General features: G+C 32.2%; 1 protein-coding gene across 5 annotated transcripts in view; it reads left to right on the top strand.

The window, feature by feature from the left end:
• Positions 1-20,831, top strand: part of LOC148623038 (cilia- and flagella-associated protein 46-like) — a 78,507-nt gene that overhangs the window by 55,289 nt on the left and 2,387 nt on the right. For 3 of the 5 annotated variants that reach the window (XM_088573504.1, XM_088573503.1, XM_088573501.1), the window contains 21 exons: positions 446-526; positions 906-1,052; positions 1,246-1,316; positions 3,668-3,746; positions 4,223-4,309; positions 4,536-4,649; positions 5,241-5,330; positions 5,552-5,641; positions 5,945-6,127; positions 6,432-6,529; positions 7,407-7,489; positions 7,868-8,058; positions 10,055-10,179; positions 11,371-11,588; positions 12,988-13,035; positions 14,872-14,978; positions 16,685-16,745; positions 16,992-17,027; positions 17,303-17,405; positions 18,354-18,466; positions 18,783-18,864. In XM_088573504.1, coding sequence (XP_088429630.1) covers positions 446-526; positions 906-1,052; positions 1,246-1,316; positions 3,668-3,746; positions 4,223-4,309; positions 4,536-4,649; positions 5,241-5,330; positions 5,552-5,641; positions 5,945-6,127; positions 6,432-6,529; positions 7,407-7,489; positions 7,868-8,058; positions 10,055-10,179; positions 11,371-11,588; positions 12,988-13,035; positions 14,872-14,978; positions 16,685-16,745; positions 16,992-17,027; positions 17,303-17,405; positions 18,354-18,466; positions 18,783-18,864 — 2,207 coding nt within the window. The remainder of the gene's footprint in view (positions 1-445; positions 527-905; positions 1,053-1,245; positions 1,317-3,667; positions 3,747-4,222; positions 4,310-4,535; positions 4,650-5,240; positions 5,331-5,551; positions 5,642-5,944; positions 6,128-6,431; positions 6,530-7,406; positions 7,490-7,867; positions 8,059-10,054; positions 10,180-11,370; positions 11,589-12,987; positions 13,036-14,871; positions 14,979-16,684; positions 16,746-16,991; positions 17,028-17,302; positions 17,406-18,353; positions 18,467-18,782; positions 18,865-20,831) is intronic. The other 2 variants (XM_088573502.1, XM_088573505.1) reach the window with 1 other exon arrangement.

Here is a 20,831-nt window from a genome sequence, read left to right as displayed (position 1 = left end):
TGACCTATAATATGAAATTCAAGTAGCACATGTTATAAATAACACTGTACTGGCAGCATTGTATTCTGTCAGTTTCTGGACTGACATTGTTGTATTCTATTAGTCTCATTGTATTCTGTCAGTCTCAGTACTGACAGTGTTGTATTCTGTTAGTCTCTTGTTTTCTGCAAGTCGCTGTACTGGCAGTGTTGTGTTTTGTCAGTCTCCTCCTCAAATCCAGTAACCACTTCCTAAATGCATGTCTCCAATGGGTTACTACCTCAGATTTTTGTAATGTGTAAACAGGCACCAGCATATGATAACTCATTGAAACTGTAATAATCTCTTTCCAGTGTTCCATACTGATTTGTACAAAAAAAACAGGTGAGTTTTGAATAGTCCATCAGTCTATTTAAACTGGTTTCTGCTTAATTCAAATTACTATTTATAAGTTGTATATTTGAAGGGAATAATGGTATTAAAAGAAGCTGTATATATAGCTGAGGAAGCTTACCGAGATATTCTGACATTAACATCACTTCAAGAGGTAATATTGATAGATAGATGATGTTTATATGATGTCTTTTTTATATATTTATCTATTTATCTATGTATATCTAGATCTAGATAAAGATAAAGATCTAGATAAAGATGAAGATATTTTTTCGAGCGTGTTTTTTCCTATTTGTAACATATTTATACTGCATTCTGACCAAGTCTTACTTTGATTTTATTGTTACAAGTTTTTTTTTCCAGTGTCATTATGCTGCTGATTTTATTGTGATGAAATATGCAATAAATGCTCAAATTTATCTGAAAATTTATTTTTGAAATTCCACTGTACAATCAAGCCCAGCTTGGCACAGTAAGTTTTATCCATTAATATAGCTGATGTCAGAATGTCAATAATGCCATTTATTTTATAGATACGTAACATAAGTTTACCAATACAGAGAGAGTTGGCTGACATTAAGATTTTATGTGGAGAGTTTATGTTAGAAATGTTCCAGGTGCATTCTAAAGAAATGAGAAATATACAGCTACAAGATATGAGGAAAGGATCTGTTTTGAAGGTAAATTGGAGATACTATGAATTAAATATTTCTTTTTTTTTTCTTCTAAAAAATTGATCCAGCTGATGAAATATTTAAAAATGAACATTTTTTGAAAAATACTGAATAATGCACTATTAAGAAAAAATTATCTTAAATGTCCTGTTGTAGGTGATTATCAGTTAGAACTCATGTGGTAATGTCTTTGTTTCAGATGGTTGAAGATTTTATAAGAACAACTCCTCATTACACACACATGGAGAAGGAATGGGTTGATATCACTAAGTAAGTTTGTAGACAAGTATTATTCTTGTTATCAGTACATGTAAATATGTTATTTAGTTTGTTTTACCCCCTGTTTTGGAGGATGTATATAGTGACCATGTGTCCGTCCTGAACTTTTTGTTACAGTTTTCTCTGCCACAATTAATCAGAGCCACTTGATCATGTTGCTTTATATTGGCATGCCATATTGTGGAATTTGATTTCAGACTGAAGCATCATCAATTTCCTGTTGAATGTCTTTGTTAATATTTTGAGCGTATAGTTTCTAGGGAGCAGCGGGTATCCTTTAATGATCTCTGTTCACAGCTTTTCTAGTTTCATTTTGCTTTATATTACATACATTGATGAAAAAAATAATATTCATCTGTATGGAATATCAAATTCTTTTTTGTGCATCATTTTTTTTTTTATGTGTTTAAAACAAATGTAAATAAAACAAGCAGAGCAATAACCAACAAAACAACATCTTTACATTATAACCTCACTTAATGACGAGGTAATATATTACAGAAATATTATAACCCCACTTAATGACGAGGTAGTATAACCTCACTTAATGACGAGGTAATATATTACAGAAATTTTATAACCCCACTTAATGACGAGGTAGTATAATCTCACTTAATGACAAGGTAATATATTACAGAAATTTTATAACCCCACTTAATGAGGTAGTATAACCTCACTTAATGACAAGGTAATATATTACAGAAATATTATAATCCCACTTAATGAAGAGGTAGTATATTAAAGAAATATTATAACCCCACTTAATGAAGAGATAGTATATTACAGAAATATTATAACCCCACTTAATGAAGAGGTCATATATTACAGAAATATTATAACCCCACTTAATGAAGAGGTCGTATATAGGAGTCACCTTGGTCATATTATAACCCCACTTAATGAAGAGGTCATATATTGGAGTCACCTTGGTCATATTATAACCCCACATAATGAAGAGGTCGTATATTGGAGTCACCTTGGTCGTATTATAACCCCACTTAATGAAGAGGTAGTATATTACAGAATTATTATAACCCCACTAAATGAAGAGGTAGTACATAGGAGTCACCTTAGTCGTATAATAACCCCACTTAATGAAGAGGTAGTATATTACAGACATATTATAACCCCATTTAATGAAGATGTAGTATATTACAGAAATATTATAACCCAACTTAATGACGAGGTTGTTTATTGGAGTCACCTTGGTCGTATTATAACCCTATTTAATGAAGCGGTAGTATATTACAGAAATATTATAACCCCACCTAATGAAGAGGTAGTATATTGCAAAAATATTATAAACCCACTTAATGGAGAGGTAATATATTGGAGTCACCTTGGTCGTCATTCCATCTCTCTGAATTTTGTTGTAATTATTTTGATTTCAAAGAATGGATTGACTTCAAATTGTAATGCCACTGAACTTGTTGCTGATATATTGCAATGTCCCTGTCCATCCAAATTTTGTCACAATTATCTCAACTCCCATTAAGTGGAATGATTTCAAATTTTGTATATGACTTTATGTAAATGGGCATACACTGTAATAATTTTGGTTGCTGTTCAATATCAACTACGGTAACTGTTTTTTTTACTTTTCCATTTTACACCATATGGAATGATAGAGAAAAATTTTCATCACCAAAATCTTGGCCTCCAATTGATTGATCTCAAATTTGGTTTGTGACTTTTTATAGACTTTGTAAGCTATTTTGGTTGATGTTCAATATCCTGTTTTGTGAGACTGACATATAGCCACAGCCCTTTAATTATTGATTCCATAGGGTTCCATACATTTTTGCACAAACATTTTTGGCTGTAGCTTGGACCATATCATACATTTGGGTATAAGGGACCACTAAAATGCACTGGTATATACCAAGGACATGCCATTTGAAATATTGGAGGACGAAGTGTAATTCATTTTTCTGCTAATCTCCAAACCCGAGGTTATGCCTTTATGTTCTCTGGAACACCAAAATAATCCCTGAAACTGGCACTTGGTTTGCATCTAAAATAATTCTTTTGTGTATAAATTTTATTTTATCCCACTTTTTGTCAAGCATTTTAAAGATTTTAAATTCTCTTATACACTTCACTCTGAGTAATTAATTTAACTGATATTCTTGCACGATATTCAGGTATCAGTTGGGATTTATTGTCTGTCCAGTACTACTTTACTGACTCAGATCAAAGTTCATAAGAGGTATTGGGCCAAATGATTGGGGGTATACCTAGCATGCAACTTCATGTTTGTAACTTGTTAACAATTCTGATGTTCTATTCCTTTGATAAAAACTTAGTCCTAACTGTCTCACTTATGGTTTTGTCTTTTTCAGGATTGTAGGTGATGATGCCATTCTTAAGTTTGTTGATGCTCACAATCTGGGTATAAGTGTTCCTAAATTAAGAGCAAGGGTATGTATTTCATATTAACTTCAATATGAATGCCATTCTCCTTTCTAACAACACTGAACCTAATAATATCTGCAGTCTTTGAGCTTTTTGTGTAATTTTATCTGTTTATTTATGTGAGCATTAAATATATTAGTTTGTTAATCTTTTTTAATATTAATTTATAATTTTTAAGGGTTGATTTTATGACATTGTTATTGTTCTTGATTTGGTTTGATTTGGTTGATTTTAGTGGGAGGTTTAAGTGTGATTTTCTCAAAAGTACAGATCCAAAAGGACTATTGTCACATAAAAATATATCAAATGTAGACCAAAAATAGCATAGTTTGTTCAGTGGGTTTTTGTACACCATGAATTACCTTCCCATAGGCAGTGTCTGAATTTTATATGGACTGTAACGAAAATAATTAAAGTGTTGCATTGCTAGATCTGAAAAAGAAGACTGCCAGTATTTCTTTTATCTTTCTATTACATTTCAGGCATTATGCTGTCTTGGACAAACATTAAGAGCTTACTCTAACTTCATCAGTCCTGATCCTCCAACTCAATGGCTTGTTCATGAAATGGTCAGTACTTTGTCACTACTTCATGTTATAAGGATTTGTAGGTATACAAATGGTTTCTTATTCTATTGCTCCCTTAAAGAATTTTGTAGCATGAACAAAGAAGTCATTCTTCTTAAGTATCTATTTTGTATATTTACATTTGTGGATGGAATGAGTATTTATTTTTTCGCATTTATGGCAACTCAAATGTTTTGTATGTACTATGATATGCTGTTTACTTTGATAGGAGTTGGAGAAAGTATCAGACTCTGTGGAGGAAGAAGGGCAAGAGGAAAAATCAGAAGTTGAGGAGACTTCTAAAAACTACATCAGGTACTCCAAACAGATTAGAGATATGAAGGTAACTACATATATACTTGGGTTTTGCATAGTCACTGCTTTTGCTCTCTAATATAGTGTTATCAAGGATATTTTCCTTTTGTTGAAATTTACATGTGAAGGTGCACACAGCTGCGGTCTTACCACTACCGGGTCAAATGGCCACATTTTGTTGTACCAAAAAGACACTGAACCTAGATATATGCATTGTTAGTGCATACTATGTATGTTGACCAGAAGTGGTCAATATAATGCTGAGAATGTGTACTTTAAAATCATATTTGTAATTTACTACAAAAATGTATGAGTATTGTTTACATGTGTGAGTAATTTGCCTCCATATTGTCAGATAGCAGAGAAAGTAAAAATGTGGATTTTCATTATTGTTTATTCAAATAAATTTTGTGAGAAACTTCTGCTATCATTGTACCATTAGAATTATAATTTTGAAAGCCTTATTTTCCAAGCTTAAACTATATACCAGGTATTTTAACCCAATAACTCTGCATTTAATTGGAGTTATTAGAGTATAGCATTTGATAAATTCTGCAATTTGAAGCAGTAGGGGATTTTTTTGTAGAAACTTGTAGCATAATGTTTATTTGATTTTTAGGATCAAGATGAAGTAAGCAGACATTACCTATTACAGGCTTCTGAATGTTTGGTACAAGTTCTTAACCTGGCTCTACAGAAAGGCTTTGTGGTATGTCTTGATCTGTCCATTTAATTAAACAACACAATTTTTAATATTGTTGTCATGGTTATTGTCAACATACCTCTTGTAATGCAGTTGGAAAGATCTTTAGATCATTGAAAAGTAAAAACAACAAAGTGATGATTCTTATGATATACTAGCTGGAGTTTTAATACTTATTAATGGAAGGCAGTGGAAATTAAAATAATTGTACATGTATTTTCATGTAGGATATTGCTGGAACTACTGCTTTGGAGTTAGTTGATTGTTATGGACAATATGACCCTCAGTCTGCTAGCCAGTTCTTGGCTCTTTTCCAGGTAAAAAATTTACCTTTATACCTTAATTTGTTTTTGTATTCTAGTATGTATATTTATGTCAAACTAAATGCATGGTATTTTGTTTCTATATATTTTCTCTTTTTAAATATTAGGAAGAAAAGCTTGTTATTTGAATATGAACAAATGTAAACTTACAAGCTTCAGCAAACATTTCCTTGAACACAAGCTTATCTGGTACTTTCAAATGATTTACTTATCTTATGATGTGTTTCATCATACAAAAAATGCCATGCAGAGGTTAGTAATTGATTGATTTAAATTTTCTATAATTTTTGTACACAGAGTTGTTCAGCCTCACAGACCTTAAGATCATTGTTGAACAAAGCCCAAGTAGATCCTAGAACTTCTAAGTTAGCAGCTTTATTACACCAGAGAGACGATTTGATAGACCATGATCTCTCAGGAAACCTATCGTCTGGATCATTGATGGCAACAGTCCAAAAGTCATTGGATGACAATTGGCAGGTGAGTAGTTTGTCTGAAAATTTTTCATGTTAATTTAGATTCTTAAATGTTGTATTTTGAATAAAATTGCTTTTCCAAACTCAGACTTCATGGTAAAGGGAGGTAATTCAATTGACAATCTAGCTTGTGTAAAGGACCACATTCAACATTTTTTGATCAATAATAAAGACACAAAACTAAAATATTTAATAAAAAAAATTTAGCAAAATTGCTAAGCCTGTATATTTAGACACCAGAACCACATACAAGATAGACTCACGAGTTAGAAGGAAAAATATTAATTATCAATATGTATTGTTTTCAGGCCTGGAAAAGATTGGTTATACAGCCTAACCACTTGGAAATATTGAAGGAATTCCCATCAAACTTCAATTTTATCATTCTTCAACACAGTCCTGACAGGTTAATTAGCTTTTCAGGAATTATTTTTTATATTAAGGGAGGGTATCAAATACATGTGATTTGTATACAAACGTCACTATTACAGTGACACCTATCTATACCAAACCCCCAGTAACCAGACATTTTCTGATGTCCCTTTCAAGTCAATGTACCAAACACTTGCCCAGATTGAAGTTTTAGTCTGAAGGATTCAATGTAGACAAGTTTCACTGTAGTATTAAACTCTTTTGGTCAATTGATCAAGTTAACACTGATTCACTTACAAACTAGGGAATTTTATACAAAGTAAACATAGTTTATACGATTTTGACCTAGATACAGACACAAGACCAATCAGCAAAAGATGTATATGAGATTGGAATTGTATATGAATTTAATTTAATATAACCATTTTTACTTTTAGAAAAGATGTCATCATTTTTATTCTATCTTGGACACAAAATGACCTGATCAGTAAACCAAGGTCATGAGCTTTAAACCACCCCCTTTTAACTGGACTTCTTTTACCAAGGAAATAATCCTGTCTGAAATAATACTTGTGTATTGGAATAAATCAATATGAGTTTTTGCCAAAATATTAAGTTATAAGGAATGTAACTAATGTCTGAATATGTTATCTTGTATAAAGAACTTTGGTTTGATTTACTTAAATTCAACCACAAAGCAGTTTATGTTATGCGTAAATCGAACGAAAGTTCTTTGTACAAGATATATATTCAGATATTAGTTACATTCCTTACATATAGAAGCATGTCTATACTTATAGGTGCACTTTTTTTTAAAGGAAATCTTAGTTAAATACTTGAATTTCTTCTTATATATTGAATTAAGAATCCATAAAACTGTCTGTAACATGTTGTGTTCTGTTTATTGATAGATCTTACTTGTATGGTGCATTACTGGACAAACCTAAGCCACAGGCTGGGGGTGGTAAAAATCCTAAAACTCAGACTACACCTGGTAAATAGACTATTCATAGAACTGTTACTTGTTTAAACTATTTGAGGCCATTTTGTAGTTTGTGTACAATGTATGGTCATAAAATGTTTTGATTTGGCTGTGTAAATTCCACCACTGTGTGGCAGTGTCCTGTAGAGTGATACACAGGATTCAGGAAGTGGTTACTAGGTCTACTGGAATGGCTGATTTCAATATGTTGAGTATTTGATGCAGATTTGATTTGCTAAATTTTAGATAAACTTTTCTACTATATGTTGCAAACTACAGATAATCTTTATTGAATTCAATATTCAAATCTTCATAATGTGTAAACTTAAAGATAATTATTTGTCTCTACAGTCAGGTCTTCATACAGAACTATTTAAACCTTTATTCCAGCCCCAAGTAGAGCTAAAGTTTATGGAGTAGAAACTAGTCCACAACTTCTAGATGAACTTTTAGTGAAGTTTGCTGACCACAAACAGAGTGTACAGCAGTTATTATTGAAACAAGAGTATCAAAGAGCTCAAGCTATGATGAGACAGAAAATGTTGGAAAATCTGGATGAAAGTCTGAAGAAAAGTACACGGGTAGGTGTTGTTTATTGATTGTGTACATGGGAAGGTGTTGTTTATTGATTGTGTACACGAGAAGATGTTGTTTATTGATTGTGTACACAGGGAGGTGTTGATTATTGGTCGTGTACATGGGTAGGTGTTGTTTATTGGTCGTGTACAAGGGAAGGTGCTGTTTATTGGTCGTTTTCAAGGTACGTGTTGTTTATTGGTCATATAGGCTAAAAACCACTAATTCCACTTTCCATAGGCTTCTATGCTAATTTCACAATATTCAATGGCTTCTCTGGACTTTACCTTAACTTTAACCTGCAGAGGACTATATATCAGCATGATTCTACATATGTCAGCTCACAATCCTCAGAATGGCATGTGGGGTTAGCAAACTTGCAGTGCAGTACTGGTCACCGGAAGTGAAGGGTCTATAAATAGCATGGGAAATCCCAGTGTTTTCACAAGATAGGGGTATATTTAAAAATCATTATGGAGATTAGGCTTCACATCACAAGAAGCAAAATGCACCTATAAAATGTACAGAAATGTTTTTCCTTTCAGAAACTGTTTAAATTTTTAAAATAAGATGAGAACTTTTTTCACAGCACCATGAGGAACAGGGGTAATTTCTGCGTAGGACTATTTTTGCGTATGTTCCAAATGCTCATTGGTTGAATTGGTGGTCTGTAACCTATACATGGGTAGATGCTGTTTATTGATTGTGTACACAGAGACGTGTTGATTATTGGTCGTGTACACGGAGAGGTGTTGGTTATTGATTGTGTACATGGCAAGGTATTGTTTATTGATTGTGTTCACATGTAGGTGTTGATTATTGGTCATGTATATAGGTAGGTGTTGTTTATTGGTCATGTACATGGGTAGGTGTTGTTTATTGGTCGTGTACACGGGTAGGTGCTGTTTATTGGTCATTTTCAAGGTAGGTTTTGTTTATTGGTCATGTACACAGGTAGATGCTGTTTATTTGTCATATATACCATTAGGTGCTTTGTTTATTGGTTGTGTACATGGGTAGGTGTTGTTTATTAGTTGTGTACACGGATAGGTGCTGTTTATTGGTCACGTACATGGGTAGGTATTGTTTATTGGTCGTGTACAGGGATAATTGCTGTTTACTTGTCGTGTACACCGTTAGGTGTTTTTTATCAGTTGTGTACACGGGTAGGTGTTGTTTATTGGTTGTGTACAGGGGTAAGTGCTGTTTATTGGTCAAGTACATGGTAAAGTGTTGTTTATTTGTTGTGCTGTTTATTGGTCCTGTACAAGGGTAGGTGTTGTGGAGTTGGTCATAATAATCTTCTAGTTGGATACTGATTTTTTTACTACTGTAAAAGGTCAATTGACACACTTTATATTTAAAGCATGTAAAATCTTGTTTTTTTTTAATTTTCTTTTGATTGTGTTCACAAGTAGGTGTTGTTTATTTGTCATGTACATGGGTAGATGCTGTTTATTTGTCATGTATACCATTAGGTGTTTTGTTTATTGGTTATGTACACTGGTAGGTGTTGTTTATTGGTTGTGTACACGGATAGGTGCTGTTTATTGGTCATGTACACGGGTAGGTGTTGTTTATTGGTTGTGTACATGGGTAGGTGCTGTTTATTGGTCATATACACGAGTAGGTATTGTTTGTTGGTCGTGTACAGGGGAAGTTGCTGTTTACTTGTAGTGTACACCATTAGGTGTTTTTTTATTGGTTGTGTACATGGGTAAGTGTTGTTTATTGGTTGTGTACAGGGGTAAGTGCTGTTTATTGGTCAAGTACATGGTAAGGTGTTGTTTATTTGTTGTGTACACAGGTAGGTGCTGTTTATTGGTCCTGTACAAGGGTAGGTGTTGTTGTGGAGTTGGTCTTAATAATCTTCTAGTTGGATACTGATTTTTTTTACTACTGTAAAAGGTCAATTGACACACTTTATATTTAAAGCATGTAAAATCTTGTTTTTTTTTAATTTTCTTTTGTAATCAAGTTGAATTATGTTTTCAATTTTAGGGTCCAATCTATGATGAAGAGGATGCAGAGGAAGAAGCCAGACTTCAGGAAGAGTTTAAAGAACTTCTTAATGATATGGAGGCATATCTCAAACCAATAACTGCTCAACTTACAGGAACCCTTAGGTACAGTTTGTTAAGCTGTGTTGTGACATTAATAGGAAAGGTTCAGAAAAACTTTTTGGGATCTTTTAAACTTTTTAGTTCATATAATTTTGACATTTTGTATTACATACAATTATACATGTGGTGAAGACAAACTAGAATTACATTTCTTATCCTTTCATTCGATTTACATTTTAACATTTTTAAGTTTGTTAAAAGAAATTCTGTAAATGTGCTTGATCTTTAAATCATTATCATAAGCTGGTGTTTTTAGATACTTGTAGACTAGTTCATTTTTTTTCAAAAATAATTTCAAAGAAAGACCTGAAATGAAGGTTAGTAATCAATTTAGTGGTCCACCTTTGAATAATTTACATGGAAGTCAATTTTTATTTAGACAAGTCAATGCCATTCATCATCTAGCTGGGCAAGTCATTAAGTGTTTTGTGATTAGATTAGATTGTGATCATGCACTGGTCACAGACATCATTCTTCTAGAGTTTAATGTTGCACAAGGTTGAGGATATATACTAGTTTTCATTATACATGTATTGTGGTGTACCAGGTACATGTATTGGGTATCAAATAAATTTGATGGAAAGCTGGATAAATGGTTTTTTTTTGTGATTTTCAATGTTTTGGATTTGATCTCTTCTAAATATAATGAAGCATCAATAGGACAATTCAAAATCTAAATACATGATCCGAACGTGAAATCAGGAAATAAAGATGATCTACATACACTATGTATCGAACCAAATAAAATAGATTACAATTAAAATAAGGAATATAAGATGTAACACAAAAATAACTAAGCACTAGTGAACATCAGGTTCTTTGGAAGGGTAAGCATGTCCTGCTCTTGTAAGTATAATCCAGTAATAGTCTGGCAACTATAATGCAGCTTCCTGTAACAAACTTTATGTTTAAGATTTTAATAAAATATGAATCCATTCCCTTATGACACTACCCACATCACTGTCAAAGCCCAACATGCTAACTCAATGTCACAGGTCATATTCTAAAAAGAATTATTACTGCAGATGATACAGTGACCTGAAATGTGAAAATTTACGTTAGAAATTTCCATGTGAAAGAAGCATTTGGATTTTTTTATAAATAATCTTATTTAGTACTCTTTGTCGAGACAAATTTAAGTATTGATATGGTAAAACTTTCCAATAAAGTGAACTGGATGATATTTACTTCTAGTCCAGAAGCAATGACCCCAGCCAGTAATCCTAATCAGAAGACCTCAATGGAACCCCCACCTAGCACTGAATGTGTTGTTCTACTGGCTGACCCAATGCTGATGCAGATGCCACTGGAAGCACTGCAGTTTCTACAACTGGACAATATCATTTCAATTTCTCGAGACTTTTCTCTGCAGATGTTTGGTCATAGGAACTACAAGGAGGAAGTACAGCCAGGTATTAATACTGAATTGTTTGGAATCAGTCTATTAAGTATGACATTTAACTGACAACTGATCAAAGCATGGTACTAAACTGACTCACTCTCACATTTATGCACAGCTTATTATACCGTTTACAGGCTAAATATTTATCTTTCATTTCTATAACTTTAATTCATATTTAAATTTGTTCTTAATTTTAAACAAGTCTCAGTTCAACAAAGGAACTATAATGAAAAGATAAAATATTATTATAAGAATTTCTACTAGTACCTTTCTCTGAAATACAATAGAAAAGATATTGATTGAATTGAATTTTCTGACAGGCACAGAGGGTAGGTTGTGACTCCTTGTGTTACTCACCCTGTTATGTAGTGTATTTTATTGTTAGATAGTTCTGGATCTCTAAGTAGATTAATCTCTTGTTTTCTTTATACTTAAATAATGACAAATTTAGATAATACAGAATCCATTCAGATTTTAACTTAAAGTACCCACTGCTAGTACTAGTTATATTAGTGGATTAATTTACCAGTTCATGGATTGTTTATGCTTTTAAGACTGGTATCGGTTATTCTATAGGCAAAACAAAAAACACTAATTTTTTGTTTGTGATTTTCTTTATTTTAGAAATTATCTTCCAGCCTTTTTCTGAGAACAACTTCTTAGTTTACCCTGTTCCATCTTACTGTAATTAATTGATTGCTATACTACAATCCATTGTATTTCCTACAATAGTCACATCAGTACGTTTTCATCATTTACACAGTTAAATTATTGTTGAGCCAGAACTATCATTAATGATTGCTTTCATCTAGTCTGACTGATAAGGGATGTTGCTGAGGATGGTATTTTATTTTACTTCTTTATAACCTGTGAAGTGGGAAAACTGAATCAGATAATTTAGTAATGAGGGTTAATATTAAAATTACTCAGTACATTATCTCCTATCATGGAATAAAAAATAATTATGAAATACCAACAGATCAAACCATATAATATCATTTAAAATGCTTTACTTGTCAATAAAATACCAAATACATTATGTAAAGTCACAAATTATTTCACTTTTTTTTCTTAAAGGGAGATTATCATGATGTGAAAATTGTATATCTTAATTATGTCATTAAATTGAGTCATACATAGTCAGAAACTGTAAACAAAATCAAGCATTTTTTTATTTATGATATATCATTTGTAGTAGTACATGATATGTTTACCAGAATATGACTGGCTGCACTAAATCTCATATCAATATCTAAATAGAGACAAGTAGGAGAAAATGTTATCATCTTTAATCTAATCTTAAATGTGTTTCCCTTACTTGCAACATGAAATAATTGCTAAAACAAAATATTCCATCCTCATACTGCCTCTTCTAGATAATATTTTGACCATTATATCCTATTCAACAGCAAGTATTGGGTCTGCTGGTACTGGTAGTAGAGCAGTTCCACCTAAAAGTATGATTAACTTGTATTTTGTTTCAGAAAGTTGTTTTTATACATTTTGTAATTTAATGTTTTTGTTGATTGATGTTAATTTGAAATAAGATTTTAAAGTTTTTTTTTATCAAATTTGATTGAAGTTGACTCCATTTTGACATGAAATTTTGAGTAACTCATGAACAGTACAAGTAAGGAATCAATTACTGAAAGACCAAAATTGAAAATTGTGCATTGAATTTTCACATCATTTGGATTTTTCCTGATATTTCCAGAATTTTAGGACATTCTATTGGGCTATTTAAATTTTGTATGGACAGGCAGCAATATTTCCTTGTTTTCCGTTCTTGACAAGGGAATTCATTAGAATTTGAATCATTTTCTTCGTATATGCAGCTTTGTTATAGTTGCATGATTTTCATTAGATTTGGATGGAAATCATTAACTATTTGTATATAATAATATATTTCATACAATATCACTAGGTTAGTTAATACCACCAAATAAAAAATAAGATTTGATCGTTTAGGAAACTTATCAGTGATGGGCAAGAGTATGCCTAGGTTATTCACAAAGCAGGCATCATTCAATAGACAGACATCAAGGAGATCAGTCATGAATGGACGTACTTCTGTTCTGAATAAACAGCCATCTTCTGGCAGATTCTCATCTTTAAATAAACAACCTTCTATGGGCAGAATGTCTGCTTTGAATAAACAGTCCTCTGTTGGCAGAATATCTGCTCTGAATAAACAGCTATCTTCCAAGTCAATACAAAATGGCAGGATGTCAAGCCGTTAGTATGAGTGCACAACCAACGGATCTGTTGTATTTATCCTCTATTAGTTCATTTTCTCCTTCAGAGTATTGGGTTTAAATCTTGGTTATTTTAAAAGAATGGTTTCAGTTATTACATCTGACATTTTTACTTCCTTGTTCTGTCAGAATGATGATCAGATTATATGTTATTATTGACTTTCGCTTTGATTGGAAAACACAAATACAACTGCCAATATTTGGTTAAAAAATTACCTTTCACAAATTTGCTTTGTTTAAAATAGATTTTTTTTTTCTTTTTTACCACATAAAGCACAGTAAAATCATTACACAATTATTTACTGTCAAAGTAGTTTTAGTTCAGTTTAAGGCACAGATGTTGCACAGCTGTTGTTGTTTAGTTGTACTGAGTGGCATTTATTATAGTTTCTTAGGATATATCTGTTATAAACAAACAAAAAGATAGAATGAGCTGTATATGAGATGTTACTAACCTTGGGAATTTGTAACAATGATGCAAATATTTCATTGCTTTCCTTGTAAGAGTAACAAACTAACAGCATTGTTTTCCATGTTTGTATTGTTCTCAAGTCTGTGTAAGATTATGTAATATTTAAAGGTTTGTTCATTATTCATCAACTGAGGTGACATAATGAATTTTATTCCATGAAGTATTAGTATAGATGTTTTGATGTCTGTAGTTACTGGGAAAACACTGATAGCATTGATCTGCCTTTCTCTATGAATTGCAGCAGTACACATAACTGATTTTTTTACTATTTGTTTCTACTTTACCCTTTAGTCGTTTTCAGGTTTGGTTACAAATGTAATAGATTCATCTTCAAAGAAATGTTTTCAAGTTTTTATAATAATTTCAAATGATTTCTGTATCATCACTTATACAGTTCCAAGTCATTTGATATCTTATTAGTATAAAGTTGTATTATTACTATTATGGATTGAATATAATTTTTTTTATGAATATTGGTACTTGAAATTTTAGTGTCTTATAAAGAGAGTTATGTATATCATAATAAATGTATCATCTTATTGATATGGGTATGATTAATGTTCCAGAGGAGTCAGCTGCTGGAGATAAGAAGAAGAAAGGTGCTAAGAATGCTGATAATCCTTTATCTAGGATTCCTGGTCTGAGGGATGCAAGCAAGAGAACTGCTAAAATTGTAAGTAATTCAAGCTCATTTTAATGCCCCTGTCTGTGGTCATTCCATCCTTCCATTATGACTAGTTTTCTGGACTTTTTATATGACCACAAACTTTTTTTTTTCGGTTGTATAATTGTATCATCCTGTTATCGTCATGGGCATCTATCATTGTTAACATTTGTTAACTTTCATTATCATATACATTGTAATGATAACTTGAGTAAAACTTATCCATTTTTTTTAAATTGTTCTGGGGGACATGGGAGAGGGCCCTATAGTTTTTTTAGTTTTTTGCCCCACCCCATTTTGAAAATAAAGGGAAAATTGTTCATCTGATTATAATGATTCAGTGTTTTTTTACAGGGTAGACTTAACTTTAAAAAACTTGAACTTTTTTATTTTTGGTCAGATTTTGTATTATTGGAATCCTTATGATTTTCCCTGCTTGCATTTTTCAATCAGAATTCAGATATCTCTTATGGTTTTTGAGTTATAAAGGGTCAAAGAGGCCACTCCCAAAAAATGTTTTTATTTTTGGTCAGATTTTGAAATTTTTTTTTTATCGGTTTCCTCATGAAAATCACTTACAGGGATTTAAGGCAAACATCTTTAATTAGCACCCTCTATAAAAGCAGAGGACGCTTACCCAATTTTTTATTGGAGTCCAAGTTGTCATTTGCTTTTGTTACTTTGTATGTATAATTTTTGTTACTTTATGTTCTTTGTCGTGTATGTCTGTTTTCAATGTCTGGTCTTTGTCCCTGGATTACATTCTTGCTATAACCTTGGTTCCCTTGATTACTCTCTTAAAGCAACGCTTTTTTCACCTTATATTGAATTTCAAATTTTGTGCTATAATGTGTCTAAACCAGTTGTGTCCATAATGAACTGTAAGTCCCTATGCTTAAGTGTGTCAAAAACTAATATTGTGTCTACACTTGCCTAAAGTAATAAACAGAACTCAACCTTCAGTGTGTAACTTATTAAGTAACTGTCTGTTAGAATCATGCATAATCTGAAAAATGTGATACACCCCAAAAAAGGCTACATATTTTTATTTTGGTAATTAAGTTGTATTATGGGTCTATATCATGAAATGTGTAATTATTCATTCAAATCTGCCTGCTCTTAGGAGATAATCAACATTGAAAATCCAATAGATTCTATTGTATTTGGATGTCATTTACAGAGTTATCTCTCTTAATTTTGAAATCTACAGTGCATTCTATATAATTTTTATCTCCTAAGAACACCAGTTATATAAAAAACTGATTGCTAATTTCTGTTTACTAAGGCAATTCAAACAAAATATCAAAAAATAAAAATATGTATGCTTTTTACCCATAAATCACATTTTTCATGATTCTTAGCTGGTGTGCTACTTAATATAAACCTACACACAAAACATCAGTTCAATATTTTAAGCCATTTAGAAAAAAAAAGTGTTCTCTCTTTAGCTATACTTGCAACTCCAAATTACCTGTGTAAATTATCTTTTAAGACTGCAACATGAGTTATTCGGTAGAGAATTGTATTTTTTAAAGTTAGAGTACATATGATTCCTTTGCCATCAAAGTTAATATAAAAACTATTGTATTTTACATGCCACTGGCATGTCAGGATTCTCATTATCCTAATTGCTTCAAATTTCTTTAAGGATCACTATAACCAGAGGAGAATGTATACTCTATATACCTGTAGTGGCATGTTCTTTTCCTTTCCAGATTCCATTGAATAGAGATGTACCAAATTGGTGCCATGCTGTAGATACCAACAATTTTAGATGTATCCTTATCATATCTTAAACACTGTAGTACAGTATTAAGTTCCCACAAATAGATTGCAAAGAATGAACTTAATAGTAATCATTTTTAATTGGAATGTTTTGTGTTTCAAATCAGAAACTCATGCTATTTACCTGTGTGAAAATTATGAAGATTTTTTTAAATGTAAATTTTTTTTTCTGTTATTTGTTTATTGTACTAAACAAGTAGGTATTGTAGGGATTGTTTCCTTTAACCACCATCACAGATTTTGTTGATACACATTTGGATAGTGCAGAAACTGGTAAGTCTTTTGTTCTATTCTGAAAATGTCAAATGTCATATTTCCTTCAATTACTTAACTAGGTAATTGTATGCTCTGTCAATGTTACAAATAATAATAATAATATTTATAATGTTTTCACTAGTATTGTTAAGAAATAGAGCACTGGTAAAGATAATCACTCTAAGATGCATTTCAAATGCACATAATTGTCATTCAACGGAGTATGTTGGAAAAGCTTGGTCTGCTCTGTAGAAATGTTGATAACTGATACATTATGAGTTTTTATCTTACAGAGGAGAACAAACCTATAGAAGTATTCCAGACTGTATTGGAGGAGTATGACCAACAGTTTACAGCTAGGTGGTTAGGTGTTATGGGTGATGACCATGCTCCAAGGTAAATTACATAGAAGAATATGACCAACAGTTTAATTTTAGGTGTAATGGGTGATGACCATGCTCAAAGGTAGGTTACATTGAGGAGTATGAGCAACAGTTCACTGCTGGGTGGTTAGGTGTTATGGTTGATGACGTATGCTCCAAGGTAGGTTTCATTGAGGAGTATGACCAACAGTTAACCTCTAGGTGGTTAGGTGTTATGGTTGATGACGTATGCTCCAAGGCAGGTTACATTGAGGAGTATGACCAACCAACAGTTAACTGCTAGGTGGTTAGATGTTATGAGTTATGACCATGCTCCAAGGTAAATTACATAGAAGAATATGACCAATAGTTTAACTGCTAGGTGGTAAGGTGTTATGAGTGATGACAATGCTTCAAGGTAGGTTACATTGAGGAGTATGACCAACTAACAGTTAACTGCTAGGTGGTTAGGTGTTATGAGTGATGACCATGCTTGAAGGTAGGTTACATTTAGGAGTATGACCAACAGTTTACTGCCAGGTGGTTAGGTGTTTTTGGTGATGACCATGCTCCAAGTAGATTACATGGAGGAGTATGACCAACAGTTTACTGTTAGGTGGTGGTGTCCATGCTTAAAGATGATTGAAATTTATAGAGGTTAACAACAATCAAATATTCATTTTTTATATCCAGCCTGTAGAAGTCGCGAGGTATCATGTGATACCCTCCGAAACAGTTGGGTGTCCATCTTATGTCTGTTTGTCTTTTGACGGTTACCAGATGAAAACTTTAGAACATATTAGTAAATTTTTTAAACTTTGCATATTTATTTAATACTATAAATACACATTAAATTCAATTTTCAGCCAAATCAAAAATGCATTTTCCTGTAAGGTTGTTCATTTTACCATCCCACTTTTTACACCATTATATGGTGGGGTATCACTTTGTGTTCCATTAATCCCCTATTGTTGTATTACAGTGTTGGAGAGTGGGAAATATACCTGACAGAAAACTCCTCCTTTGTATTCTATGGCATGGAGAAGTTTATCAACTATTTACCACCTGAAAAACTTACAGCACTCAGTGTACCAGGTTAGTACAAATACTGTCATCTTGATTGTCTTATTATGAAGTTCAATTTTAAAGAATATGTCAAATTGCGGTTTTCTTTTCTATCTCTGTAATGTGAAATTTATGTCATCTGTCTTCAAAAATTGTTAGGGATATCCATTGGTGAGTATAAATTGTAAGAATAAAAGATAGGATAATTATTAAAGGTGATCATTTATGTGGTCAAACGAACAACTAGATTGTATGAATAAATAACTTAAATAATATCTATGGATATACTGGTAGATTAAATTTATGCATGGAACTGGTAAAGACTAATAATGATTTATTTCTTTAGAATGTAGTATATTGTATTTGCTGGACATGGCACAAACCAGTAAAAGTTTTACCAGACAGTCCAAGTTAGATGTTCTGAAGAGGTAAGATCCTTCCTCTATCAAATATTTCATAAAACTAAATGTACGAGTATCTGATTACTTTATGATATCCCAGCTCTTAAGGAAGGGATATACACTGTTTTACCTCTGTCTGTCTTTCTGTCATTACGTAACACATTTTTATGGTAAGACATTCTCAGTTTCTCTAAATCACAGGCGGTTGGATTTACTATAAAGCTTCATATAGGTATACTGTATTGTGAGACACGTTTAAGTACTTGTATGACATCTAATTCCTGTTTGCCAATAACAGTTGAATTTTCCTTACACACTGGTGTTATACAAAATTTTCTTCACATTTTTAATTTACCTTGCCTGTCACTTGTCATCTGTCATCTGTCATTGCCTGTTGTTGCCATTAACAATTTTTCAAAACTCTTCTAGGAAACTGCTGGACCAATTAGAACCAAACTTAGTGTGAATGTTCCTTAGGGTATTCTGCATAAAACTAATGTGGAGATTTTTGATCCATCAAAAAGCATGGCTGCTGTTACTAAAAATTGAACATAGGGATCAGAAAGTTTTTTGCATTTTCTCCAAAACCATTATGTTAAACAAAATTCTGACATGAGATAAAAGTATTGAGCATAATGAGATCTATCTGTGGTCAAATTTTCTTATAAATCTGTAAAGCCCATTTTAAATGTTTTATTTTTGCTATTTTTATTATTACTTTCAAAAATATTCTCTAACACTACATGACCAATTAGAACAAAACTTGGTATGAATGTTCCTTAGGATATTCTGCTTAGAGTGGAGATTTTGGATCAGTCTAAAAATATGGACACCATCATTAAAAATAGAAGATAGGGATCAGACAGAAGTTTTTTGCATATATAGTAATTCTGAAACACTGTTCAGGATGATGTGATCTGTCTGTTGTCAAATTTTCATGTAAACCTGTTTAGCCATGTTGGAGTTATTGGCCTTTTTCTCGTCTTTTTGCTAATGTAATTACTATCAAAAATTTTCTCAGAAACAACTGGACAGAATTCAATGAAAATTGATTTGATATTTATGTCTTCCCCCACTTTGGTGGGGAGACATTGTATTTGGCTTGTTCATCTGTATGTATGTCCATCACAAGGTTTGTCAGTGCAACTCCTGTCAAACCACTGAACCAAATTTTACGAAACTTGGTAAGTAGCAAGAACGTTATATGACCAGGAAATTTTGATCCCTTAATTTTTGTAGAAGTTATGCCCCTTTGAACTTAGAAATTTGCAAAAAATACTCATAAATTACCTTGTCAGGGCAACTGCTCCGAAACTATGGAACCAAACTTTACGAAACATGGTATATAGCAAAAACATCATATGTTATTGTGCATATTACCTGGAAATTATGATTTCTTAATTTTTGTAGGAGTTATTCCTCTCTAAACTTAGAAATTTGCCAAAAATCCTCATAAATTACCGTGTCAGCACAACTTTTTGAAACTATGGAACCAAATTTTACTAAAAAATTTGGTATGTAGCAAATACGTCATATGTAATTGTGCATATAACCAGGAAATTTTGATCCCCCAGTTTTTATAGGAATTATGCTCCTTTGAACTTAAATTTGCCAAAAATCCTCATAGATAACCTTGGCAACACAACTTTTGAAAGTATGGAATCGAATTTTACGAAATTGAGTATATAGCAAGTACATCATAAGTAATTGTGCATATTACCAGGACATTTTAATCTCCAATATTTGTAGTAGTTATGCCCCTTTGAACATAGACATTTGCCCAAAATCCTTATAAATTACCTTGTCAGCACAAAACTCTGAAACTGTTAAACCAGATTTTTACAAAATGTGGTATGTAGCAAGAACATTATATGTAATTGTGCATATTACCAGACACATGAATTTTCCTTTTTATTATGATGGAAAACAGGGGTATCATTAGTGAGCAGCTGCTTACAAATTTGTTGTTACTTTTGTGTTAGTGCTTAGACTCC

This window comes from Perna viridis, chromosome 3 (assembly GCF_037379345.1).
Source record: "Perna viridis isolate PV_CMFRI_1.1 ecotype Kerala chromosome 3, ASM3737934v1, whole genome shotgun sequence".
Lineage (NCBI taxonomy): Eukaryota > Metazoa > Mollusca > Bivalvia > Mytilida > Mytilidae > Perna > Perna viridis.
This window is presented reverse-complemented; position numbering and strand designations above follow the sequence as displayed.